Source organism: Zonotrichia leucophrys, chromosome 3 (genome assembly GCF_028769735.1).
Source record: "Zonotrichia leucophrys gambelii isolate GWCS_2022_RI chromosome 3, RI_Zleu_2.0, whole genome shotgun sequence".
Taxonomy (NCBI): Eukaryota; Metazoa; Chordata; class Aves; order Passeriformes; family Passerellidae; genus Zonotrichia; species Zonotrichia leucophrys.
The window spans coordinates 80,501,977-80,514,008 of record NC_088172.1 but is presented as its reverse complement, the minus strand read 5'-3'; the positions used below and the strand labels follow the sequence as shown (position 1 = coordinate 80,514,008).

The 12,032-nt window shown below is 40.9% G+C and overlaps 1 protein-coding gene across 11 annotated transcripts in view; it reads left to right on the top strand.

The window, feature by feature from the left end:
* The first annotated feature begins 53 nt into the window (after positions 1-53).
* The window catches only part of CAMKMT (calmodulin-lysine N-methyltransferase), a 210,161-nt gene continuing 198,182 nt past the window's right edge, over positions 54-12,032 (top strand). The window contains exons 1-6 of one of the 11 annotated variants that reach the window (XM_064708973.1): positions 1,441-1,467; positions 2,166-2,198; positions 2,853-3,028; positions 4,261-4,376; positions 5,854-6,020; positions 6,721-6,829. Coding sequence is in view for 6 of the 11 variants with exons in the window: in XM_064708966.1 (XP_064565036.1) it covers positions 373-471; positions 5,854-6,020 (266 nt within the window). In the remaining 5 variants the exon portion in view is untranslated. The other 10 variants (XM_064708972.1, XM_064708969.1, XM_064708967.1 and 7 more) reach the window with 10 other exon arrangements.

Here is a 12,032-nt window from a genome sequence, read left to right as displayed (position 1 = left end):
TCAGCAGCGCCGCTGATGTCAGCGCCGGGGCGCGGAGCCACGGCGGGGCGGGCACGCTCCCTGGGGCGGCTTTCCCGGGTGGCCGCCGTGCCACACCCAGTCCTGTCCCCGGGCGCGGTGGCCACGGGCCACTTGTCTTGAGGCGCACCCACGCCGTGCCGGGCCTGAAGAGCAGCGCGCTTCCTCTCGGCCGCCGAGAGTCGCTCAGGCGCTGCCCTTAGCAAAGATGGCCGCGCCCCTCCTCCCGCTCCATCCCTAACCCGGCCGGTCCCGCAGCCGCTGGATGCTCAGCGGCGCGGCCCCGCCGCTCAAGGCACCGCTCCCTCCCTCCCTCTCTCCCGCCGCGCCAGCTCCCGCCGCTCCCGCCGCCGCATGGCCGAGGCTGCCGGCTCCCCGCGCCGCCCCGCCGCGGGCAGGTGCGGGGCGAGCGGCGCGGCGGCGGCCCGAGCCCGCTGGCGGCTGCTCGGACAGGTAGGGGGAGCCCGCGGGCAGGGGGCGGCATGGCGGGCGGAGGGCGGCGGCGCAGCCTGAGGGCATGCAGGGCTCGCCCTGCTCCCTTGGGCCCGGCTGTGACGCGGCGGCGGTGCGGCGGGTCCTGCACCCCTACAGGAGTATTGCGAGCTATACTATGGCGGGCCATGTAAAGGGGCTTGCAGCACTCTCCTTGGAAAATATGATAATAAAAATATGTATATATATGTATATGCACCCAACCCTCTCTAAAGAGAGGGGAAGCGGAGGGGCAGGCACCGATCACTTCACTCTCGTGACCGGTGACAGGACTTAAGGGAATGGCCTGAAGTTGCACAAGAGAGGTTTAGGTGGGATGTTAGAATAAGGTTTTTCATCTAGAGGATGGCTGGGGACTGGAACAGGCTCCCCAGGGAAGTGGTGTTTGGCAAGCCTGATAGGATTGAAACCTGATAGAGTTTGGACAATGCTCTGAGGCACACAGTGTGACTCTTGCAGTGTCCTGTGCAGGGCCAGGAGTTGGACTCGATGATCCTGATGAGTCCCTTCCAACTCAGCTTGTTCTGTGATTTTATGATTCTAAAATGTACCTTCAGTAGATCCCCAAAACTGTCCATGGCCTGTGTTAAGGGAGGAGGACCAGCACCCCACTGGCACCCTCACCCCTGAGGGCACCTTGGGATTTTCAGGCTGTAGTTTGACACCTTCCATCGATGCCACTGGGGCTGGTTGTTGTGGCTGACACCTCATTCCTGCTCCTTGCTCCTTACCCCCCAGACTGCCTTTGGTGGGGAGCTGGGGCGAGACCCCGCTCACCTGGCAGTGAAAGCTGCATTTTGCTGAGGGGCTGTGCCTGGAGGAAGGTGAGGAGGAAGAAGGAGCAAGTGGTGACACCTGTGCTGTGATAAACAGCAGCTCCTCAGCTGCAGCCCTCCACACTGTTTTAGACTCTTTCAGAGCAGTGCAAGGTCGGAAAGGATTCCTCTTCAGGCGAGTGTAGGCTAAAGGCTTAAAAATTCTAGTCAGTTTCATTGGCTGTTTTTGTTATGGGATGTGAAACTGACAGCCCTACTTGAGTGTTTGTTTCCGTCCTTTCAGAGGACATCTGGAGCCGCCTGTGGACAGCTGTCCCTGACAGGGCAGAGGGGTGGCACTGAGTCAGTGCCGGGTTGGAAGGGGCACCTGGCTGCAGCCAGGTGGGAGGCCCGGGGACATCAATATTGCACTTTGTGTGTGCTTTTGGTTTCAAAATTTGCCAGTCCTGTTCAAAGGACCAGCTTCTGTTTTATTATACTCCAAAGGAGGAAATGTCAAAGTTACTGGTAGGAGTATCAGGTTTGTCTTTGTAGGTTTCTGTTCTAGCAGCCTATATAAGCTGCACTCTGTGGCTGTACTAGCTGTTATTTCTTCTCAACATACACTGCCTTTGGCATACTCCTGTCTCTTAAAATCATAAGGAGCTTTTCATAACAATAGAGTGGGGTTGTGGAAGAGTGCATGTAGGTATTTGGGGAGAAGGCTTCTCTTTTTTTCTCAAACTACATGTATCTGTGACCTTTACCTCTGCAGATTCTCTTGGTTTTTCCATGTTCTTTAGCTTTTCTGTTGATTTTTATATGGTACAATGAGCAAGGATCAATTTAATCTTACTGGTACATCTGAAGTAAAAATCAGTTCTGTGCTCTTTGCTACAGTGGTGCTCAGATCTATCTATGGATTGGAAGAAGGTATCAACCTCCCTTTAAATCCGTTTTTAAAGGAGCACTGTCAAAGTGTTTCTTACAATGCTTTTAAAAGCACTTTTCATACTGCTTATAATAACGCCTTACGTGAAATCAGTTCTGTGGTGTGTTTATATCTTGAATTTGCTTTCATTCAATGCACACACAAATTGATTTACTATGGTAAGGATGCTTGAGTGCATGCTCGCTGATTTAATTAAGAAAAAAAAGCCCTTTTATGAGGTATCCTATGAAGCTAGCATAAAGAAGCAGGGGTTTGCATAATTACCTGTGTGCTCTTTATCAATGAAATGTTTTATGTATGCACTGAGTTTGAAGTTTGACAATATTTTTAAACTTAGTCTGTCAGAATCAAGAGAAGTATTTTTTGCATTTGAAAAAATGCTAAGGGAAGTTACCCATTTACTGTGCATTTGTAAATGACTGGATAAGTTCCCTAAGGCTGTGTTTCGAGCTCTGCCAGTCTCTGTGGCTGAAGGCATTATCCAGTCAGTAGTTTTCAGCAGGGAAGTTAGAGCAACTGGCATGCTTTAGGTTCCTCCCCATATGTACATTTGCTCCCTAGAGAAAGTTTCATGAAATCTGTAAGCTTTTTGATTTATCCTGCCTGTTACCTTCCTCTTGCTGTTCTCGCTCAAGTCTCAGAATCACGGATTATGCTGAGCAGGAAAGGAGGCACAAGGATCATCAAGTTCAGCTCCTGGCCCTGCACAGGGCCATCCCCAAGAGCCACACTACATGCCTGAGAATATGTTGTCACCTGCTAATGTACTTTAACTTCCAAAATTGAAAAATAAAAGCTAAAGTGAGGACAGGTCAGTGACACTTCTTTTCCTGAACAGAAGCATTTCTAAAACTAATTTTCATCTCTTCCTGCTCTTCTCTCTGTGAAGGGTGCCTGTGCTTCAGATCTTTTTTTCCATGTTTTTGTTAGTCTTGAGTTTGTAAATTGTTTACAATTGGATAAAACAATTTGGTAAAAAAATTATTTGTAAAAATAAGTACTATAGTCCTATGGATGATATTTAGAGTGCAGTTACAGGTTATGTTGTAGTTGATTGTGTAGAAACTTTCTTGCATGTACAAAATACCATGTTGCAGTCACTGCCAGAGAACTGGCAGAGGTTTGTAGACCATGAGCTGTTACTGAATTTGGCTCTTAGTGCAACTGGGCCTAACACAAGAATATACAAGTACAGGGAAATTCAGGTGACTGCCTTTCTCCATGTTGTTTGTGGGGGATTGTTTTTTGGTGAGCTTTTTTTAAAGAGATATCAACCAGTTTTAGGTTTTACAGGAAGTCCTAAACATGGTACTAATCCTGTGATTAAACCAAGGGCATTGAAATTATGATCTGTGATACTAGAATATTTGTAGAACATTTTTGATGATGAATTAAGATAGGTTTGTCACCTTTTGTTTTTATCAGTGGGTTATTCTATAGCAGCAATTTATCTTTGTACCCTATTTAACATAACTGTGGTCCTTTTAGGAATAGACTTGAGAAAAAAACCCCTTTGATCCATATGTAAAAAGTACAGAGCTAGATATAAATGATGTAACATATTCTCCATTTGTGCTATTTTCTCAGTTACATGTAGGGTTTTAAAATATTTGACCTGCTGTTGTAATTTTCAGATATTAGACCACTTGATTTTTGTTTGAGGCTGTGGGAGAAATGTTCTTTTGAGTATTCAAATGCTCATGAGATTTTCTGCTGACCCAGAGAATTAAATTGAATTTTAGAGAGTGGCTATAAGATGTCTCTGTACAACAAAAACTGAAAATAGGAAAGTGTTGTTGCCACTGTATTTTTTTCCTGTTGATAATGGCTTGCTATTGCTTTAAAGAAGTCCCCAAACAAAACACTTTTCTGAAAAGTAGGTCTTGCTGGTTTTCTTTAGTTGTCAAGATAGCCAAGATATTTTGTTTTCAGGCACACAGCTAATACATGAAGATCTTAATTTTGCTGGTCTTTTAATTTTCTGCTTTGATATTTTTGCATTTTTCATTCATGTGTGTATTTTTCTCACGTGTTACAAGGTAGTGTGGACAGCACCCAGACATTTTTAATACTTCATGAAAAATGCCTCTCATGTGATGAGACCTACCTGCCAATGAAAATAGCTCCAGAAGCAGTAAGCCTGATGTCTCAGACCTGCTGTTAAGTACCAAAAAAAATTGTTCTGCTCACATATGTAGTACTTCCAAATGTCCTGCAAAATAACAGATCATGGCCCCAAACTGTAAGGCTTTTAAATGGGAGTACATTTTCAGTTAAAGCATGGTTGGGTATAGCAAAAAAAATCACTGACTCTCTTTCTTTTTTTTTTTTTTTTTGGTACACATCCTGTATGCTAAGCTCCTATTTCAAGTTTCATAATTCTTGAGAGCTGTTTCTCATTTGACTTATCTCTAGGTGACAAAAACTTGTAAATTGCTGTTCTACTAAATGGAGCTCTTCCTTGTACCCCTATCAATTTATAGGCATGAGTTTATTTTCTGCTCTGTTTTTCTTTGTTTTGGTTTGTTTATTTTTTGGTTTGGTTTTTTTTTTTGGTTTTTAATCCATTACTGGGGACTGCATATGCACCTTAATTTTAAAAATAATTGAGAATAAAAATAATTGCAATGGCAATTATTTATGTATTCTCTTCAGTGTTAGGAGAAAGAAGTTAAATCTAGGACACTTTTCCTTCCACATCACTGCCCTTAGAAATAAATCTTTTTGTCTGGCAGGGAAGTGCTGGCTGTCTTGTGAGCAATGGCACAGCTCAGGCAGCTGGGTGCTGGGTTCCCCTGCACAGAGGGGTTGGTGCCTCACTCCCTGAAGATGGCTGAGTGCAGCAGACTGGGCAGCACAGAGAGCCCACGGTTTCACTCTCCTGAACAAGTGTTTGAATCATTTAAGAAATGCGGATGACATTCCTCAGTCTCTCAGCACTGAACTTGGTGCTCTCAGAGTGTTTTGGGGCTCGCCTGGAGTTTGGCTCATGTGTCAGTCCCCTTGTGGGGGCCTGGTTGGGGAATGTAGAGTTGTGGTGTCTGAAAGTCTGGGGACTGGGACAGGAATAATTTTTTTCAGCTTAGGGAACTTTGGCAGCATCTCTGCAAGTGTGCAGCAGAAGATTTCTAGGCTAGGAAGGAATCTATCAGGGGAACACACAGCACTCTGGCACCTGAAGATCATGTTTTGGGTTTGTCATTTTAATTCTACAAAAGATACCTTTGTTGTTGACCTTTTCCCCCTCTATAGGGACAGCGAGTGGCACAGAAATTGCTTGGGGAGGGCAAGGCTTGGGCTGTGAAACTTGGTCAAATGAGAGGATGGGAAGAACCCAGTTTGGCCCTCTAATTTTTGCATGGGTTTTCTGGAGCTTGAGTTAAAAAATCAACTTTGTGTACTTCTGAATACAGTGCATTTGCTTTAGTTACTCAGATGTAATTCATAACTCATTCTCTTGACTCCTGCCATCAATACCACTGTATTTTGTTCAGGCCTGACTTACTTTGTTATTCATAACTACTAGCTGATAGCATATCCATTATGGTTTCCCTCTTCACTCAAAAAGGCATGGGTTTGTTATTTTCTTGTTTTATTGTTTTATTTTTAATGTTTATTTCGTTCTTCACTTCAAAGGTTCTGAGGAAAAAGCACTTGAAAGATGTGCATCTCCAACAAGTGTCTGTCAGAAGGTTTGCATCATTCAATCTCTTTTCAATAGAAGACCAGAGTACAGAAGAGGAAACTGGGACCTGGGTTCAGTATAGAAGCATCTTTTATCCCAAGTACAGTGTCTCCTTAAGGTAACCACAATTTAAATTTTAAGTAAGATCTTGAATGGGCTTCAAATATAAAACTCATTAGTCATTCTTCCACCGTTTTGTGTAACTAGAGCATAGTTTACAAATAAACTGGTAAATGTTATTTTTAGTTGTTTGTCACAGTAAGCAGCTTGTCTGACTCTTCTTTCTGGTACATTTCACTGAAGTGGCAGAGCTTGACTGAAAATACTGATGCTTGTAGCTAAAACAGAATGCAAATATGAGCATGTATTTTATATTTTAACAGCTTCCTGTTTTGACATTCTTCAGTTATACGTAGGATATAAAAAACCGGAACACAGTTATTTATGGTCTTAAAATTTTTTATGACATGATGTTATTAATGGTGTTCTAAAAGGCTTTTGGTAATTTTATTCAGTTTTCTTCTTAGTGATATTTTAAAAAACTCAATGATAATTTGGCAGCCAAATTCCTACAAAATAATATATACTTAACAAAGTAATCCTATATTGAGGCAGATTATTTTTATTAAAGAAATTGACAAATAGAAAGCCCACATGCACACAAACAGAGCAACAGAAAGCTTACTTCCCCTCCAAAAAACTTTCTGAAGTAATTTCACTGAATTCTCAGTAGCTTTGTTTGTAACTCTCATTCATTACTGTGTTTGAAGGGTTTTGTTTCTGTTTTTCTTTTCTGTTGTTTTGGTTTTCTTTTCCAGGTTCAGTTTTGTATCTACTTTACTTGGTTTGCCTCAGGAAGTTTGCAGCAGTAACTTAAGAATCCCTGAATTGGTGCTTGTTCTGCAGCAACTAATTACATCTCCGAAGGTGGAGGATTTTGCATTGTCTGCGCAGTGGAAGGTGTTCTGGAGAGCCCAAATCAAGAAGTGCATTTTTGTTTACCTGAGACTTTAAAGTCAAGCTTAGGAATTAAGATCTAACACAAAAATGTGATCATCATTAAACTGCAGCATTTTTGCAAAGTTTTAAAATGAACCAATGAGAAAAAACCAAACTAGAGGAACCCCACAACACTACAGGCATTTTAAGTTTGCATCTGGATGTAAAGTCCAGAACAAAATTCTTTAGAGCTTTATAAACTCTTAATTTTCCATTTTCCAGGCTTACACTCAGGGATGTTAAAAGGGTTCAAAAGGAAACTTTTCCACTGGAAAACTGCTGTTTGTAATAGAAGTAGGTGCAGTGTTTTCCCATGTATAGACTTTTCCTGTAAAGCACCAGTGAATGCTGTGGATTAATTCAAACACTGCCAGTCTACATAATGCCTTTGGTGCAGTGTCCCTATTCCTTGTTTCTAGGTCCTCAGAGGCACACTGGGGATAGGAAGCACAAGGTGTTTAGGTAGAATTTGGGCTGAACAAGGCTGCAGTCCCTTACAATGCAGCCCTGCACTCCTTTACTTCACTGTCATGGCTTGCAGCACTGGCTGCCGCTTGATTTACTTGTTCTGGACTTTCAAGGTAGGAGATGAGCTAAGGTTCACCTGTGCTGGCAGTACAGAAGCCAAGGGAATGTCAGACTGATCCTGCTCTGGCATTTGTGTGCTTCTGCTTCCAACACTTTCTATGCCATCATTTTATTTGGTATTATTTACCTAATAGTAGTTTCATTGATAATAGGACACAGCTCAACTATAGACTTTGACCAAGAGCAGTTTATTTATGTGTTATTTTATTGTGTTTCTTTAATCCTGTTCAGTGGAAATGTATAGATTCTGTGCTGGAGCAGGCTCACACCACATTTCCAAAACTGAATATTGAGGAGAATATGGACATTGTCTTCTGATGGGATTTTTATTTTATGTTTTCCCTGCATTTGTTCCTTTCCAAAAGATATTCAGTGACCTCTAAAAATAGTAGTCACTGATCATTTTAGGAATAATGATCAGAACTTGCTTAGTCTTACACACTTCTATATTAAAATATCTTCTCCACACAGAAGCAGTGACAATACATAGAGTGTACTTACTATTTCAGAATATTGCAGGAGATGAAGAGGGGAAGGAGAAAATACTGTGGGTTTTGCTAGGAACAAGGTATAAATAGACTGCAACAAAATTGACTTTACCATGAGTCAGTGTTAAATCAAGTTTCTTCCCCATTTTTGCAAAAGCAGTAATTTAGGGGATCAGCCTAACAGTTTAAGGTACATAACAAAGCAACAGTTCTTCTTGCTGAAACTTACATATCTAAAAGATAAAAATTCTTGGAGTAAGCATTCCTGGATCTTTGGAAACTGATCATATGTTGGAAACTTAAGCACTCTCTGTATGTCTGACAGTCTATCCCTGGTTTTTCTCTGTCCACTGGCAAAATTTTATTTATAATAATATTTAACAGCAGAAACAATTTAGCAAGTTAACAAGAGCATAATATTAACAATAGCTTCAGTCAGGTAAATCCAGAACAGCATGCTTGAATAGGAAAATGTTTTTATAGCTTTTTGTCAGGGAAAAAAAATGTTGCTATATCCTCTCTAAAATCTTGACAAAAGTGCTTTGGAATTTTCATCTACATTTGTTTTCCTTGTGCATTAACATCTTCTTGGAAAAGCTCATTGCATATGTTCAATGTTAAAAGGGCTGTCAGCTAATATCTTGACGAAACTAAATACTTAAGAAAGTTCATAAGGTTGTTAGTGGCTTTTGGCAAAGAGTATAAAGGTCAAGCTGTATCAGTTCAAGGGCTGTCAAAACTGATAAAATTGTATATTCAGATATGCTATGACCTAGCTGGAATTATTGCTCTAGAGGGGCTTGGGACCAGTTTGTCAGGAAAATAGAAGCTTTTGTAGGAACTACCAGTCATGTGTGTGCTTTTCTAAAGTTTGTTGGTTTTGCTGTTTCTCTAAATAAATTCAGGCTGGATTCATATCTCAGAAAGAAGAGATTATGCCATGTTTTTCCGTCACTAGTTTATATTTTTCTGCATCATTCTTCATAACAAATCTTCCAAAGCAGAAAGCCGAAACTCCCAGTATATGGCAATTTTCAGCTTAAAAAATTTAAACTGAATTTAGGTGCTGTTTTGACTAGATCCTTGCAGTGAAATATCATTGACTCATTTTAAAAATCTCCATAACTCTTCTGGTTAAGTGTGCTTAATGAAATGTAGATTTATAATACATGGTGGAACATGGTCTCAAAGTTTGTTTAGGTACTAAGGTGCTTCACAGTAACTCTGGGGTATCAAAAGGGGTGTCTGGCGAGTGTGGGGTTTTGTTAGCAGTGAAAATGAAATTTCTTGTGTTAGAATCAAAAACCTCATTTGCTTAGTACAGTCTCGTCTGGATTTGTATTGTATTTGATGTTCCTACACACTGCTTACTTGTCTGGATGATGTTAATTGAGCTTTATCTTTCCTGACCTGAACCCTGGATGCTCGGACAATTTCTATGTAATTCTCACATGCTACTTGATTTTGCTTCCACACTCTGTAGGTTTCTTTTTGGTGTTTGAATTTGTCAAGGAGTGTCTTGTTCATCAACATAGGCCTCCTGGCTTTCTTGTCTGACTTCCTCTTGTTCAGGATGCACCATTCCAGAGGTCATCCTTGGATATTAGCCAGCTTTCTTGGGCCCCTCTTCTCTCCAGGTCTTTATCCTATGGTATTCTACCAAAGAGATCCCTGAAGAGGCCAAAGTTTGCTCTCCAGAAGTCCAGGGTAGCAAGCTTGTTGTGCACCCTTCTCACTGCCCTCAGAATCTCAAACTCCACCATTTCATGGTCCTGGCTGTCAAGGCTTGCTTGGAGATTCACATTTCCCATCAGCCCCTCCTTGTTGGAAAGAACAAGGTCCAGCACAGCATTTCTCTTTGTCAGCTGCTCTTGAACAGAGAAGCATTTCAGGAACCTCCTGGAATTTTTATGCCCCGGTGTGTTGTCCCTCCAACAGCTATGGGGGTGGTGGAAGGTCCCCATGGAGACCAGGGCTTGGGAATGCAAGGCTGCTCCTCTCCCTGTCTGCAGAGGGTTTCCTCTGTTGGTGCTCCTGTAGCAAAGCCCCACTGTAAATGTCACCAGTCCCTGCCCTCCCCTGGGTCCTGACCCATCAGCTCTCGCTTGACTCCTCATCCATCCCCAGGGGGAGCTACAAGCACTGCAGCTGGACAGACAGCACCACCGTCTCCATATCTCCCCTGTGCTTTTATTTTTAGAACTTTCAGGTGTGTTTGTTAGCTTTTTTCGAGTTCTTCTTAATTGTGGCAGTACTTCACTCTGCTGTTGAAAAGTTATGCATGTGCTGAATATGTGTTTTCTTAGAGATAGGAAAATATATAGTAAGTACATAGAACTATTAAAAATATTTATTTAATACTGCCTTTCTAAATCCTTGTATTCTTCATCAGGAATGTGCTTTTAAATTTGAATTTTGTATGAATAGTTTTAGCAATGAAGTGATTACAGATCATAAGGATGCAGTGTCTCACTGTGGAGATGGTGCCTGCCTTTTAGATAGGAAAATTGTTCTTTTATTTGAGTTAAAAAAGGAGCAATCAATATCTTCAAGTTTTCTATTTCAGGATATGGATTTGCTTTTAAATTGTAGGCTCATTTTAAGAAAACAGTGCAGAAATAAGTTATTTCTGTGGTAAAATATTTTCCATTGATCAGTCATTTGCTGTTTCAAATACTAAAGTACAGAACTGAAAGGAACAATGTCAGCAGGTTACAGGAAGGGTTAAATCTTTGTAAAAGATGTTTAGTGTACTTTGCAAGATGTCATGCCTTTATTCTGAATATGAATGAACCTGCAGATAAAAATATGACAGAAACTATTAGATGATTCTAGGCCTGTAGTTTAGAAATGAGGGGCATGCAGAGACACTACTTGTCTGTGCAAGCTGTGTTAGAAGATGATATAGGACTGAATTCCATTGGCTGTTCCTCTTGGATATCTCTCCTAATAATATTTTCAGTTTTTAAAGCTTTTTATTTTAGGGGTAGAGATTAAAAAAGTTAAGGGAAACAAATTTCAGTGAATATTGCCTACTTCTTATGGACAATTCATGTGGATATGACAAACTTGCTTTTTTCCATGTATTGCTTGCTAAGAGACTGTGTGAATTTAGCAGCATAAAGGGCTGGCCCCAGGAGCTGGAAATGGAGGAAAGATGAAAAGTGATTTGGCAACATACTTCTTTTATTCACTGATCAAGCAATGGCTGCTCCATCATATTGCCCAAGATGTGTGTACAAAAAACCAAACCTGTAGTCGAAGAACCTTTGTTTCAGTTTCTTGCCATATTAAGCTGGGATCTAGAACTGGAATGAAAGAAGAGTTGCCTTTTTTTTGCTATACTCTGGCACAGAAAGAGCATCTGAAAGAGAGCAAAGTTTGTAGATAACTCAGGTTCTTAGTGGGCCACAGTGACAATTGATAGTGATGTACAACAAGCCTTTTTGTGAAGTACCCTTAACAGTAATTTTTTACCATTATTCCATCTTTCATTTTTCACAAATATACTTTTAATTTGTACATAGGTTAATAGTTTATGGTGATGTGTTTGGTTTTTTTCCCCTTTTCATATTATGTGGAAATGTATTCTATCTTAGATTTTGTAGGTTTTTAAAGTTAATATAGGCACATACTTACTTGTGTTATTTTTCATCACTCACTTTAAGAATAATATAAAAGGAAAGAAGGAACTTACTTTTGTTTCATTATGGTTGATGAAGCGCATGCCTTAATAGGCACCTACTGAAAGACTTTTTTTGTACTATCCGTAGCTATTTTTATATACATGGAAAAGTCTGCCACTTGTGTTGCCTGAATTGGAGAGGAAGGAACATTAATATATTTAAAGGTTGATCTCACTCTCTCTGACTTCATCCAAAGCTGATTTATTTGTAGTTCAGAGTAAGGAATTCTTCTTTGCTTTGTATCAGGAGAAACATGAGTTGAATTAGTTTATTGTTCATAGATTTGTCTGCTATTACTCACTGCCTCAGCCATAGAAATTTTTGCCTGTTGTTCCTTGGAGACTTATTATAAGAACACTGTGAATCAGA